At 41.4% G+C, this 15,485-nt stretch overlaps 1 protein-coding gene across 2 annotated transcripts in view; it reads right to left on the bottom strand.

Moving 5' to 3' along the window:
* Positions 1-2,844: 2,844 nt before the first annotated feature.
* pdgfd (platelet derived growth factor d) overlaps positions 2,845-15,485 on the bottom strand; it is a 74,783-nt gene continuing 62,142 nt past the window's right edge. For both annotated transcript variants that reach the window (XM_051957788.1, XM_022195923.2), the window contains exons 6-7: positions 8,788-9,005; positions 2,845-5,962 (exon numbers count right to left, since the gene is read on the bottom strand). In XM_051957788.1, coding sequence (XP_051813748.1) covers positions 5,828-5,962; positions 8,788-9,005 — 353 coding nt within the window. In that variant the 3' untranslated portion in view covers positions 2,845-5,827. The remainder of the gene's footprint in view (positions 5,963-8,787; positions 9,006-15,485) is intronic.

Genomic DNA, 15,485 nt, shown 5'->3' with positions numbered 1-15,485 from the left:
AGAGCGAATGAAAACACAGCCTGAGGGCAGTCTCATCTGTAAAACAAAGCAAGCTGACATTTGGTGTGTGTATGTGTGTGTTTGCCCACGAGGAAAAGATAAGAAGCTGCTGACAGACAAAAACAGCCGTGTAGGAATGATGGGTTCAAACAAACAACATGTCCTGTCTCTTGCTGACCTTCTCTCTCTTTTTTCTGATTGATCGGCCTTTCCCTATAGTCTCTCTCTCTCTGTTTACTTCCCCCCCCCCTTTTTTTTAACCTTAATCTTAATTCTGGTCACTCTTGTTTATCTTGCTGTATGTTTCCTATTCAATCTTTCTCGTGTCCATAGGGACTGAGAGGAGTCCACTTTGCTTTGTTTTGAAATTCTTCTCTCTTTGGATAACTCAAAGTCGTCATTGATGGATGGACGAGTGGATGGATGGACAAATGTCTGGCGGGTTGGTAGCCTGTGGGATGTGACTGTCTGGCTGTACAGGGGAGACTGCTGTGTAATGATAACAGCACAGGAAGGGTTGCCACAGCAACAAATGGGACGGGAAACAGCCTTGAGAGATATAGGAAATGACTTGGACAAAATGGTGAGAGTATCATTTGAAACAGTGAACCCTCTCCTCTAAGTATTGACACTGGTGTTCCCCAGAGAGTGAAGCCACCTGACTTTGGTGATTCCCTGACTGTTCCACTGGCACTACTGGTGGTTATGTTTTTGAGTTTTAGTAAACCACTGTTTGGATCAACATAAAATTTGATACAGATAACCATGTGCCACAATAACCTTTGGGCTCTAGTCAAATATTTCCTATAAAACTTATGATACTCCTATTAAGCTCAGCTGTATTTTGTCGCCTGTCATCCCACTGTGTCTAAATTTGCAGCTCAAACTCTGCAAAGATTATTTGACCATGAGACCGTTCCAAACAGCTTGTTTTAGACTGTACATTTGAATAGCGCTGAGCCGCTGCTGTCCATGGTCCCTTCAGGAAGAAGACTCTCTCTGTGTTTGTGTTTGACAGCGTAGCACAGTGAACCACACAGCGGCTAACACAAACATGAATAAGTTCATTCAATGAGGATTCCATCGCTTCTGACTTTCTCTCTGAGTAATCGTTTTACTTGGAAAGATCACAGAATTTACAGCACAGCAGTTGTTTTTGTCGTATGTATTGTAAGTTTGTCAGACAACTTTGTGATTACAAACTCAGTAGTTCAGTGACGCAGAGCAGCAACTTGAAAAAAGCAAGAGAGTTGCTGCCGGCTAACGCGTAGTCTTAATAAGCTCAGTGTCGGTAACTATTTAATTTCGAAACAAAACAATATGTAAATGACAGCAGCTTCACTGGGAATTTATTTTTGTCTTAAAATGCAATGTATTTGAGCATGAGAGAACCTAGCTGTAAACAGAAGCTGAAGTTGAGGTACTACAGGTGACTTGAAATGATGATAACCCACAGCCAGTCCTTGTATCAGTTCCCACCATATCTGAATGCCACTCAGCGTTACAGTTTCCACAGAGCTCTGACAAGTGGACAGACAATAAATTTAATGGTGAAGTTAGTCTTACAACATGCTATACTGAGAAGGTTTTCTGTTGCTGTAGTGACACTGCCATCCAAATTACTAGTAATACAGTGGAATACAGTTCCTCAGATGCTGGGAGTGCATGAAGACTCTGCTGTTCATTCTCATTAATGGCTCCTTCTGTCTGTGCTTGTCACTGAGACATTTTAGTATAAGCAGAGGCAGCAACGAAACAAATCTGGTGAACTGTGAGAAAGCTGCTCTTTCTGAATTGTTCACCACACAACCAGCGGACAGTTTGATGAGCATTAGTTTGTTAGCTGGTATGCAGCAGTTCAGTAAAACTGTCACTGCATTGGAAAACTGGAGGACTGTCTAGAGGCATGAGAAATAGCTTTTACTTTACACCTCCTAGTTTATAACAAGCACAAAGCACAATAAAAATGGATTTTTGCCATATAGGAAGTTTACCAATTGTTGGCATGCTATACAAAAACCAAGACTTAGGCAGTATTAAAAAGAGGCATAATATTTGCCAAAAAAGGCCACATAATTGAGGTGCATTAAATAAAGTCAATCTGCAAAATGGACAAAATGCTAAAAAAAAAACCCTTGCTATAGTAAAACACATTAGTAACATTTGAGGACGTGTGAGGGAACAGAAACTACTAATTCAGGTCTGTGATAACTGAAAATGACACCAACTGATTAGTTTGGGCAGAATATCTGTGTTTCCAAACAGACAGTCACAACAAACCCAGACTGAATGTCAGAGTGAAAATAAAATGACAGTTCAGTCTGGTTATCGCTCTACCTGGATCTCTGCAGCGTGGCTGAACTGTTGCTGACTCACAGGATCACAGAACTGCTGCTGCTGCTGCAAAGTGATTGTGGAAGACCATGATTAGTGGAGATTTGATTGGTTCAGCTATGTGACCCCTGCTGAACTTATTACTGATACACCGGTTTTAAAAGCACATTTGTGGTTTGTTTCCATGGTGACCTGTGCGCTCTTTGTGCTGTGTGCAAGAATATATCAGACAGCTGAGCAGCGCTCGGCAAGCCCAGTGTCATTGTTCAGCAGCTGAAGCCTTTTTTTTTTTTTCCTCAGTTTGGCTTCTTACTGTCTCTGTGTTCACACTTAGCCACATCAATTTCTCTCTATATCTCTCTCATGGTGTGCACTAAAGCATTTTATATTACACTGCACAGGTGGTCAAACAAAACCATTGTTCCATATCATATAAAGCACAATACAATCCAACACCTGAAAAAAAACATGCTTCTGCTCAGGGAAAAGAAATGGCACTGGAGGCAATAATGCTAGAAATACTTTATCAAAACCAACCAGCTGATATTTTTAATAAAACAACAGAGAAAGACAATAAATTATTTAGGTAAAGCATACAGTTTTGTCATGAATATTTTTGGAATGCAGCAAAGCAGGTTGACTTTTGTTTGTTCAAACTAACAGCAAGTTGAAAACATGACAGCATGAACAGAATGAAAAGTGAGACTAATATAAGACAGTAAAGTAATCTGCAATGTTCTCAAAAGTCCACTGTGTGGTTTGGAAGTTCGTAGTTGTCTGTAATAAACCAGTTAAATGCCTGATGTTGAAATACATGTGATTGTGCTGTAAAGAACTGGAGGAGAAAACAAAAGAGCTACATGGAAAAAGAGGAATGTCACTTTGGAGCACACAACAATGGAATGTGCTGATAACGCCAACAAACTGGCAGCCACAGGATGCACACACACAAACACACATCCCCTGCACATACATTTACAACACTTACATTTGCAGTTGATTTAGAGAATTAATCCTTTTAGTGTGTGGAATATCAAAAGACTGCAGAAGGTGATGTAACTGAATGTCAAAAAACTCCCAAATATTTAGATTACAGCAGCAAATCCTTCAACTTTAGAGAATATTTAGGCATTTCTGTTGATCAACAATCAGCTTTTTTTCTGTTAAGTTCTAGAAGTTCTAAATTAGCCCGTTGTACAAAACCTATTCATTTTGCAGCAACGCATCTTAGAAAATGGCACGTTAAACCAACCTCACCGACAGGTTCGTTATCTGCTGAAAATATAACGTGGATATTTACCTGTCAACTGTCCCTCTGTGAAATCTGAACAAATCACTCACTTTGGCCAAACTCTGCTGTGTTTATTTTTGCGATTCAAAGTTTGACACACAGAAACCGGAGCAAACCTCACAAGAAAACAGAAGCTTGCAGCAAAATCAAGTTTCTTTTGTTAGACGAACTGCAGCCAAAAACAACTCTGTGTGTGAGTGTGAATGGAGTCTGGGATAAATTATGTGGAATGCGACTACTGCACAACCTGACATACTTTTGCAATATTTAAGAGTGTTTAGAATCCCACACCTGCCAAATAATACCCTTGACTTACAGTGGACACATGCTCATAAAAATGCCGCTGGCACGCAGCTGATCGGGTTTCACTGTGACCGAGGAATCGTCTCAGTGTCCACTTATTGTTTTTGCTGTCTTTAGAACAAAAGTAGTGTGTGAAATCCCATTTTCTCTGCATAAATCCAGCCTGTAAGCGAGCCTGAGTGTGTGGATGGTGGAACACATGGGAGGTGACGATGGAGAGATGACAGATGACACCGTCTTTTATTTCTCACAGCTGGATCGTGTCTATGGAAAACTGGTAAGCAGCTAATTTGATTTCTTGCTCTGTTGCTTTGATGCTGCTGATAGCTTTGATAGCTACCTATACATGCACAGGACACACTCGCACGCACAGCTGCATGCCGACCGCTCACATGCTTGTATCTGCTGCCAGACTCTCACAGACTGTTGGTAACCCTCCACCCCTGAAACAAAAGGACCTCTTCCTGAGCTGCACACACGCTCGAGTATCAGTTGTATTTTCAGCCGAGACCGGGAACATTACTCTAATTCCTACAGATCTCTGCAGAGTTACAGAGCAGTGGGTCAGACTGTGATAGCATTTTCAAGTGAAAAGGGGAAAAAAAAGCGCCAAAAACTCGAGCATGCTGATTGAAACCGCTGAATGAGCAGCAATCTTTTATGTGTTGTATCTTGATAGCCTCTCTCTCTCTCTCTCTCTCACTCTCATCCTGGAGTGCTGGTAATCTACAAATAGGCTGCTTGATTGTCCCTTTTCTGTCAGCCGCCTCTCCTCAAAACTTCCTCTCTATCGCTCTTCCTGAGTTCCTCCTCTCTTTCCTCTGTTATGTGTTTAGGGTCTGAGGATCGCGGCTTTATCTGCGTTAGCAGAATTCAGCCTAGCAGCAGGAATGCCAGGAATGCTCTGAAAAACCGGGCACAGCGCAGCGGCCCGATCTCACATCTCCTTTGATGTGTTCGAGAGAGAAAGTGATGAAGGGAAAGAGAGTGTGTGTGTGTTTGAGTCAGTGAGAGAGAAAGAAAAGAAGCATGAGGTGTGTGGATGGATGAGCAGACAACGGGAAGCGTGAATATTTCCAGACAGGAATGTGTGCAAAACAAAGGAACCCTTAGAATTCTGCATAAATAACTAGAGTTTTAGTTTATAGGAAACCTGGAGTGAATGTGAGCGATTCAGAGTTGGAGGGTTGAAGTTAGCCTAATTTCACATAAAGATAAAGTGTTATTTTGGTGTAAACTTCTCCAACCCCTCTGCCTCCCTCCTTCTGTCTCATGCTCACTCATCTTGGCATGCTTCTGGCAGCAGAGTTGCCTGAAGTTTCTAGAAATAGTCTTATTCTAACACAAAGAACTGCAAATGCATACACATGAAATATGAGTAAAAGACTGTTTGAATAGTGGTTGGAGTCAATTCAGTTTCAATTCAATCAAGCTGACATTCATCAAAACCTTTTTAATCAAAATGTAAATTAAGTTTAAGACAACCCTGCTGGTATTTTCTCAGAATGTTGTGTGATGAGTTTCAGAGTTTAGTTGAGGAGGAGAAGATGATTGAATTAAAAGTGAATTTCTCTGAAGAAAGTTAACTGCTACTATAGCACTTAAAGATGCATGTGATGTTAAAATGTGGTCTAAAAAGTGGGGATTTAAACACCAGGCTGCAGGAAAGTTGTTTGGCTGGAAACATTTATGCTTTTAAACAACACAAAGAAAGGCTAAGGAGGTTTACCTGCAACAGGAAATGTGTGTATATGATACGAGCTGCAGTTCATCAGTCAAATATTTGCCTTCTTTGCCGCATGTTTCTCAGCGGTGCTGTTATAGTAGTAAGTCCATTGCAAAACAGATAAAAGAAGAAGTCATCCCACAGTTTCAGATGCACATGCCAGTGTGAGCGTCTCAGCGAGGAGGCTGGGAGGGACACGCACACTCACACGATTCATGATGTGAAAGGAAGATTTCATCGATGACCCAGCGAACCCGTGGCCTCTGATGACGCTGATGCAGAGTAGCCTCTGGGGAGTACTTCAGCACCTAAAGGAGGCAGGGAGAAAGACGGCGAGGATGAAGAGGCTGACGGGTGAACATGCTTTGTCAAGTCATCACAGCTGATAGCAGTGAATCTTGTTTGAATATGAAAGTGGAAATAACAAGGGAAAGAACATCAGACGGGACAGAACCCAACAGGGGTTCAACAGAGAGGAGAAATATTGTTCCCTGAGCGAAATCGCATGTGTCACCAAAACTTGACACTGAAGCAAGTCAGGGAAGTCAAAATATAGATAATACATTAAAGACAGGATTTGTTGTGTAGTTTTAAACTTCCCATCCCACTGGTAATCCTAAAAGACTGCACTGGAATTCCTGTATTACTTTAGCACTCATTCATTCACTCATATTTATTTTCAGGGTATTTCCAGCAGAGAAACTTCCAGGACATGCTGTCATCAGGAAAATGTCTATTTAGTATCTCAGAAAACATGTATAACTGGACAGAGAACACACAGATACATACAGACTGATTCAAACCATTTTACTGTCAAAAAGCATGCTGCAGCTTTACAAATGTGAAGCCAAAAAGTGGCTCAAAAGGCTCCAAGAATCTAGAAAGGTACTATAGAACTGATCTAGTTGGGTTTAGTCAGCGTTTTACTATAAGTGACTTTGCTGCAGATGGCCACAATGCTAGCAGGTGCCAGCTCTAATGTGAAAATAGAGTGCAAGTACAAATCGTTCCACAACCGATGCAGTGAATGTGTTCTCCAAAGCTCAATGGCTGCCAATGATTTATGCGAGGACTTCCCTGCACTGAAACACTAGCGTGAGTAATAATGTGTTTCTTTAGAAGTTAAATCATTGAAGTAACCAGTTGCCGGTCTATGAGTGCCGGCAAGGAGAAGAGAGGAGCATGAAAGCCTCGCACAGATGCACACAAACTCATGAGAGCTCACATTCCGGCTGTTGTGTCTGCATGTACAGTACATACAGACACAATGCTCCTTTTTCATGCTCTCATACACAGAATCACACGCATATACACAGAGCACAATTACAACCCAAATCCCACTTTTGTCTAAATTCCCATTGTATGATTTTTAACAGCGAGAAAAAGAGAGACAGAGAGAGAGCCCTGTGGACCGTGTTTCAATAATGAAGCTATGCAAGAACAAAGACACAAAGAGATGGAGGGAAGTGGGAGAAAAGAATGAATGACAGGCTTAAAGAACAAGAATGGTGCATTGCAAAGGGAGAAATTGAAAATGGGAATTGGGAAGAATGAAAGGATGATGGAAGCCCAGAGAGACGGGAAGAGAGTGATAGAAAGTTAACAATGAGCTGAGAGAGATACGAGGGAGAGGAGGACAGGGCCCACATAGAAACAAGTGGAGGAGAGAAGCGGGGGGGGGGAAGTGTGGAGGCTGCTGCTGCATTGCTGCTTCATTGTTGATGCAGCTCCTGCCTCTGCACGGCCAATTTCTCCCTGCTCTTCCCTCAGTTGGCATCAGACTCTCCTCCTCTCACTCACTCACTCACTCACTCGTTCATTCACTCACACAGTATCTTCCCTGGTCTCTTTCACATGTGCACCTAAATTGTGGTAGAAATCTTATATGTTGGTTTCATGTCTGCATAAGGCTCAGCATTTCTTTTCTGTGACGCTTCTGTAAATCAAATCTAAGCTGAATGTAGTCCCAGGCCAAAGAGGCACATCTTTTTCTTTTTCAAAACACTAACTTCATTCAGTGTTAGTGCCAGTGCTTACAGTGTGAAAATTCAGTAAATATGGAATTTGGCCTCTGCTTTGGCATGGTAGGACAGAATAAAAAGTATGACAGTATTAATTAGATAACAAATAATGTAACTGATGAAGAAATTCATTTAGAGGTCCATTAGTATGCTGCCTCCACTGCGCTCGTAATGGATTTTAAGTAATATGTCATTGCCAAGTAAGTTTTAAAATCCCTGATAATTGAAAAGAACCTTCTTCATCCTTAACATAATTACTTTCCATCTCACTTCAGTTCTCCAGCGGTGACAAAACTGCCTCTCACGCAGCAGGTGCCAAATATCACATGAGCCATTATGGAAAATTTACATAATGGAGACGTATGTTTAAAAGCCCAAAGCCATTATGCATCAGAGATGAAGTTGACAGTGTTTTGTACTTTTCACCTTTTAATCTCTGTGTTACCTATTCTGTCTTTCATTGCTTTTTCTTTCACGAATCCTGCTGTTTTATGGTGAGAAACCATTGTCAGTGTAGGTGGTATGCTAATGTGCATGTCTGTGCAGTATGTGTGTGTACATGCGGTAGAATTTCTGTGGCCTTTGGACAGTTAATCAGTACACAAGATTAAAACCACCTGCCTGATATTGTGTAGTGGTAACAGCTCTGACCCATCAGGCATGGATATAGCAGTGGTGTGTGGCAGTCAGATGTTTGGGTTCTGTGGGTTAACTGAACTTGTCCCTTGCATCCCACAGATGCCCTATCAGATTGGGATCTGAGGAGTTTGAAGGTTGGGCCAATGCCCTGAGCAGTTTCCATGTTCCGCATTGTGAGACTGCTGCTGTTGTCGAGCGCAGTTGCCATGGAAGAGGTGTGCTTGGTCTACAGTAATATTTAGATGGATCGTATCTAAGGAACATCCACACAAAAGCCAGGACCCAAGGTGATGATCAGTGTTGTGTACTTCTTCTGTCAGTGGCTTTAATGTTGTGGCTTATAGATGTAAACTGTTTGAGTAAAAATATGAAATAAAGAAAGCAAGAAAGAACTAAGGAGCTACCAAGTGTATCTCAGGTGATTCTGTGTGGTCTGTGAATGTTTAAACTGGGTCTTCATCTGTTAAACCTACCTCATGTAGTTTGAGTGTTGTTTTGGAGGCCTGACAGGTGCAGCCGTTATTCCAGTTATTAGTTCCACAGCCACAGTTCCCTCCACAGCGTTTCACCAACAGACAGCGAGGAAAGAAGACGGCGTTGGTGGTCCTCAGCTCCTCGCGCAGGTTCACGGAGTAGTTGCGAGGAGTACAGCTGTACCGCTTCACGTCGTCGTAGAGACGGTTCAGATCCACTGTACAGTTAGAGAGTAAAAGAGACAATAATAATTGATGAGTCATTGGTGGGCTATTTCAGTACACTGGATCTGCTGCTGATCGTGACAAAAAGACAACACACCTCATCAACTGGTATTGGTCAAAGTTGTTGTTATTCGATAAAATATGAAAGAAACAACAACAAGCAAATTAAAGTTTTTCTACTAAAATTCAACAGAACATTTTGGCTAAGGAAGACTGACAGCGACAAAAATCTGTTTTGATTTGTTCAATTACTGCTTGTCTCTTGCTTCATATAATTATAAATTAAATTGAGCGGCATAGTGCAGACACAGATGGAAGAATGAAACAGAAGGAGGGCGTAAATAAGGCAAAGTGACTGTGATTCACGCTACAAATATGCTCAATATCGATCGAGAGAAAACGGTTGAGAGGCGGAGTTAGTTATGAGGACAATTGCAGTGACAATTGACTGCAGGGAGACGAGTGGAAGAAAGAGCGACACAAAGATGCAGAGAGAAAGAACATAAAGGACAGAATAGGAAGCAGGGGTCGTTAATTGATTGTAGATTGAACATATCGATCACAGTCTTTCTTCATATCATCACTTTGGAGAAAAATTACCTCATTTGTGCATGAAGGACCTGCTGGAATGGCTCAAAACTAATTTCAGGAGAATCAAATGGATTATTTGACAAGCTGATGGGAAATAAGGGGCTAAAGCACTTGTCCAGAGGGGAGAAAAGCAGGAGCTAAAGAAAGAGGACTGTGATGAAACCCTGCTTGTATTATTGCTATATATGTCAGTGGTATTGACATAGTGAACACTGAGTGAATGACATAACACTGCTCTGTTGTCATTGACAAGGATTGCACATTTCTATGGACAAATGACAGAAAGGAGACCAAGAATATATTTCCTGTGAAATACTGACAATACTTTACATTATTCTGAAGGCAATTCAGAGTAAAGAAAAAAGGCTGTTGGGGGAATGGATGAGAGGAAGAACACACAACATAGCAGAAGAAGAGCAGCAATCAGTTGAGGATTGACTGCTGTTTGATTTTGGTCTTCAGCAGGACAATAATCAACACACTGTTCAGACTGAGGGTGGCAATTACACCTTTACACCAGTCATCTTTTTGTTGAACATACACAGCTGAGTATTAGAAGACAAACCGGATAAAAATGGAAATGTTAGAAAAATGGAAGTAGAAAAGAAAAAAAGTAAGTTTACACCAGTTCTGACTAAAAATGTTTTTGATTAATCATTAATCGATTCATTTCCTTTAATAATGTAACCAATTAAAAACATTAACCCATAGCTGTAGTACCTGTTTCTTCCACCAGGCTGAGTCTCTTCTTTAACACTCTACAACACACCCACAATGCCCCCACGAGTCTTAAGTGATGCCTCCTGGTTACCCGCCAGAGATTTAGTTTAGTTGGAGAGCTGAAGTGAGTCATGGCAGCGTCACTATGAACTAGTAGCTGATTGTTTACCCCAGTAAGGTGGGCCGTATCGTGATGTAGACGACTACGTTCAGTTTCATCAGGAAATGGAAAGATGTCCATGGAGCTCAGTTCAAGTTACTGAACAATCAATTATTGAATGATTTAGTCTCTGACTGTCATTGAAGAAAACTGTTCAAAATTTGCGTTCTTATTACAGACAGATCCCTAAGAAACAAAGTATTGAAATACTTCTGTCCTTGTTTTCACCCATAATTGCTGCCAGTAGCTGCAACCTAAGTAAGTCCTAATATTACTGTGGGGTTTTTTTTTTGGAACTAGCATGTAAATATACAGTAGTATTGCACTAACACATTAGTTTAATGTCCATATTTCATTGATGTAAATACACACATCGTTGCTCAGCATATTTTAGTAGGTACAGTACGTTTAACATGATGGAAAATACGCATTTCTGAAACCATTTTATTTTGAATCTGGGCTCTCTAACCTTGTTTTAAGAGGAACCCCCAAGAACCCCTCTGCACAGAATGAAAGACAGTTGCTCCAACTTAGTGTCACATTATTACACAGCACCAACGTAGGTGTTTGTCATATTACAATATGGACGCCACAGGAAAGCTTGACTTTTTAATAAAAGGACTGTGAGAATAGTGAGTGAAATCTCCAATTTTAGTAGTGTATTATGGATAGATAGATAGATACTTTATTAATCTTCAAAGAGAAATTCACACTTCCAGCAGCATGAAAGGTTAAAAAAAATGAGAGCATGCAAGTTACATATAAGACTATAATAAGAATATAAACATCTGGCAGTTCAACAGTGCAGTAGTGCAAAATGACAGTGTTACAGTCTGCAGCAGTCTGTTTGTCACACTTTAGTCGTGTGTGTGTGTGTGTGTGTGTGTGTGTGTGTGTGTGTGTGTGTGTGTGTGTGTGTGTGTGTGTGTGTGTGTGTGTGTGTGTGTGTGTGTGTGTGTGTGTGTGTGTGTGTGTGTGTGGGGTAAGGTGCGTGTGTGTGTGTGTGTGTGTGGGGTAAGGTGCGTGTGTGTGCGTGGTGTTGGTGTGTAGTGAGTCCGGAGTTTTTGTTGTGTTATTTTATCCATTTTATCGCCCTCCCCGGTTGGTGTCGAAGAGCCGGATGGCGTGGGGGAGGAACGATCTCTTCAGTCTGTCTGTGGAGCAGGACAGTGACAGCAGTCTGTCACTAAAGCTGCTCCTCTGTCTGGAGATGCTGCTGTGCAGAGGATGACTTGGATTGTCTATGATGGACTGGAGCCTGTTCAATGCTCTGCCACTGATGTTAGACTGTCCAGACACATAAACAGTATGTGTCTGTTTAAGTCTGATTTATTTACCACGCTGATAAACTGAGCTTTGAAAGGTTATGAAAACCCTCTTAATGATCTCCCATGGTCCACAGAGTCATCCATGAGCACCACGGGAGGTGCTCATTGGACTACAGCCTGATGCTTGACTGGCTGCAGAGACCACTTCAGGAGAGGGTGACTGAACAGTCGCTTGGCTAAAGCAGCATGACAAGAAGAAATTGCTGATGCGTTCACCTTTATGGTAGATTGCAACTGTCCTCTGTCCAAAGCAAAGCTCAGGAAGAAAGCACTAAACTAATCAAACACAGTATAGGCTTGAACACTCAAACCTTTTAAGCTTTACCAATCAGACAATGATGGTGGACTGAGCCTGTTCACACAGAACAAACTGGATCATAGAGAAGAAGAGTCCAGGTCCATACCACGAGTGACTGTCTAAGTATCGGCTGTTGCTCACTGCACTGTTGGCCAATCAATTTTGTTTTGCATACCATGGTTCTGTTCTCCATTCAGGAGCCATTGTAACGACTGAATGGCTCCACTCAGATCACGTACACCTTCTCTAGCACCCGTGCATGAGCCTGAAAGACAGCAGACACCCAGCTTGTGTATGATAGCTAGTTAGTAACCTATAAAGAGCTTCAAATCAATCTGAGGATGAATGAATTTTCTTTGGCTATTCCAAGATTTTCCACTTCATTAAGTACAATAGGCTTTTATGACCCAACACAAGCATAAAGGACCTGTCAGGATCAATACTTGCAGTGAAGTGCAACGGCGTATCTCGGTGAGATTGGCTTGTGTCCAGTCCAAGTGACCGTTGTTTTTAAGCTTTGTTGTGACACTGTAACAAGGGAGATCAGTCATGAAAGTGCCAAGAAATCACATGTACATCATATTAGTATAACAATGACAAGTAAGTGTGTGTGTGTGTGTGTGTGTGTGTGTGTGTGTGTGTGTGTGTGTGTGTGTGTGTGTGTGTGTGTGTGTGTGTGTGTGTGTGTGTGTGTGTGTGTGTGTGTGTGTGTGTGTGTGTGTGTGTGTGTGTGTGTGTGTGTGTGTGTGTGAAAGAGGAAAAACCAAAGGGAAGCGCAGTGGGGTGAACAGAAACCAAATGCTATTGATGATCAATAAGAAATCGTTGACAAGAAATCTGTGCAGTGGGTTTCCATTTATGTGGTGTTGGAACATAGTGAACAAGGAACAATAATGAAGAGATATCAGGCTTTTCCACTTTTTTGTGCCAGCTAAACCATCTGTGCTGCTGCAGTCCTTCTATCCAGAAGGGCTGATGCTTGCTGACCTCACGTCGACGCCTAGATTTAGTTTTCCTACTGCTAGTTCACACTATAAGTGCTCTGGGAAGTATAACATATTTAACTCAGAGCGAGAAGGTCAGCTAAACTATACCCTTATGTATGGTGCAGTGACGCAACTAGCAGCGATCCCGTAGAGCTTGTCTGATTATAGCAAATCTATTGACCCTCCAAATCTAACAGATGGAAAAATTATCCTTGTTTTCTGTCTTTTTAGGCCTTCTCAGTTACATTGCAAGCCAACAAGGAAATAAGATTAGGCTTACAATGTGAAATATAGAAAAGAGAAGCTACTGCATGCACTGTGCTGTATGTGTTCGCACGCTCCTCTGAAATCCCTGCATTCTGTCCCAGAGACGGTCGATGTGGGCACAGCTGCATTAGACTGAATGAAAAGTGGATTATGTCTGCGATTGTGTGAGTATTAACAGGTTAAATGAGGACAACTGATTCAAACACTGTGTCTGCATTACATTTATTTTCGATGAGTGGAGACACGACATTTGTGTGAAAATCAGTTTACACCCATCGACTCATTTGAATAAATCTGTGTCTTTTTCTATAAAATATGCACAGAAATTGAGAATGACGATCATTTGCTAAAAGTAAATTGACCTAGCACTCAATTTCTGTCTCAAGAACGGCTATGTACATTTCTTAAATGTATTTATTTAAGCTTTATTTTACCAGGTAAGTCATTAAGAACAAATTCATATTTGCAATAAGAACCTGGTTTTAAGTTTGAAGACTACTGAAACGTTGATGGATCCCAGTCATCACAGCTACACGTAGAAATGATCTGTGCTTCTCTGTACCAAAGCCTTTCATCAGTTTTTTTTTTTGGGGGGGGGGCTCTCAACTGTTTAAATGAAAATACTGAAGGCACTGTTACTGAAGAGCTTTAAAGCAAAAGTACTGTTTGTCTCAGTAACAACCTCTTAGGCAGACGGATAAAAACTGAAAAACAGTCTCATGCTGAACACCATATGTGCAACAGCTGATAGATGTTTTACACTCCTGGACATATTGTGATTGTGATTATGATTATCATTATATTGTTGCTATTGTTGCTCTACTGTATGCTGTATGCTGCTGTAACATGGGAAATTTCCCCGGACACAGGGAGTAATAAAGGATTATCTTATCTTATCTTATTACTGTATTTTAGTTAATTTTTTGATCTTTTGTCTTTGAAGAATGACACTTTTGATAAAAAGACAAAATGTCATGCTTCAACTCACCGTAGATGCACTTACAGCTAGCTTAACCAGTTTACCGATCTAAGATGCAACATCAGGCTAAGAAAACCAAGCACTAAGAATTCTACTAGACATCTGTAACTACAGTAAAAACCCAACAGTGTGCTACACTGAATATTCCTCTGCTTACAGCTAAATCATAAAGATAACTGTTTTTACTTGATTCTCTTCCTGTGAAAACTTGAGGTGACAGTGAACCCATCATTTCTGCTGTTTGATTTTACTAAAGAGCCAAAGAGCAGATTTTCAGTGAGTGATGGTGTCATGGATAATGACAGAACTGTTTGAATGCCAGGAGCTATAAGATGCATCTCTAACATCTGCAATGTTTGTTTAGACTTTTCAAGGTGATGCAAGGCCTGCTGTAAAAGAGATGGTACAGATGCTCATTCCCCCATCTGTCGCTGTATGGCTCTGATAGGCACGTTCAATGCTTTCTCACAGCTAAGTGTGTTTCTGTGCATGCGGGTGAGGTGCGTGTTTGTGCGAGTGAAGATGAAGGCACAGGTTGTGTACGGGTGGTTATGCTGTGAGCGTGTGTGTGTCTGTGGTTGCAAGGCTGAGCTTGTGTCTACTTAAGGAGAATGAGTGTAATCTCAGAAAAGCAGTGGTATGGAACGCTGTCAGGGTGTGAGGGAAGAACAGACGGAGGCAGAAAGACCGAGCAAGAATGGCTTTGTCACTCACACAGCCACTAGCATAAAAAAGTGTAGTGCCTGTGCACGTTTGTTTGAAAATGACAGAATATACTCTGCTCTACAGTTAGTGTGAGTCTTATTAGGATTAGACTTGAGTTTATTTATGTTTAAGGCTGAATGAATGTGAGTTACATGGACTTAAAATTAATATTACTATCAGGCTTTCTGTCCTTCATGAGAAAAAAGGATGGGTGTCAGCCTTTATGTGCATGTGTGTCTTAATGAAAACAAAGCCAAGCTGCTGACTGTGGTGGATTTCTGCTCCACTACACAGGTTGAATTTCCAATTACAGTGCTACACTGGTGTATGAAAGACCTGCAGCGCCTACGCAGCTCTAGGTAGTCCTGCAAGACTCCTTCTATACTGTACAGAGCCTTCTCAAGCCAGCCGAGCACACATATGAACTGATAAATAGAGA

Source organism: Acanthochromis polyacanthus, chromosome 13 (assembly GCF_021347895.1).
Source record: "Acanthochromis polyacanthus isolate Apoly-LR-REF ecotype Palm Island chromosome 13, KAUST_Apoly_ChrSc, whole genome shotgun sequence".
In the NCBI taxonomy this organism is placed as follows: Eukaryota; Metazoa; Chordata; class Actinopteri; family Pomacentridae; genus Acanthochromis; species Acanthochromis polyacanthus.
This window is presented reverse-complemented; position numbering and strand designations above follow the sequence as displayed.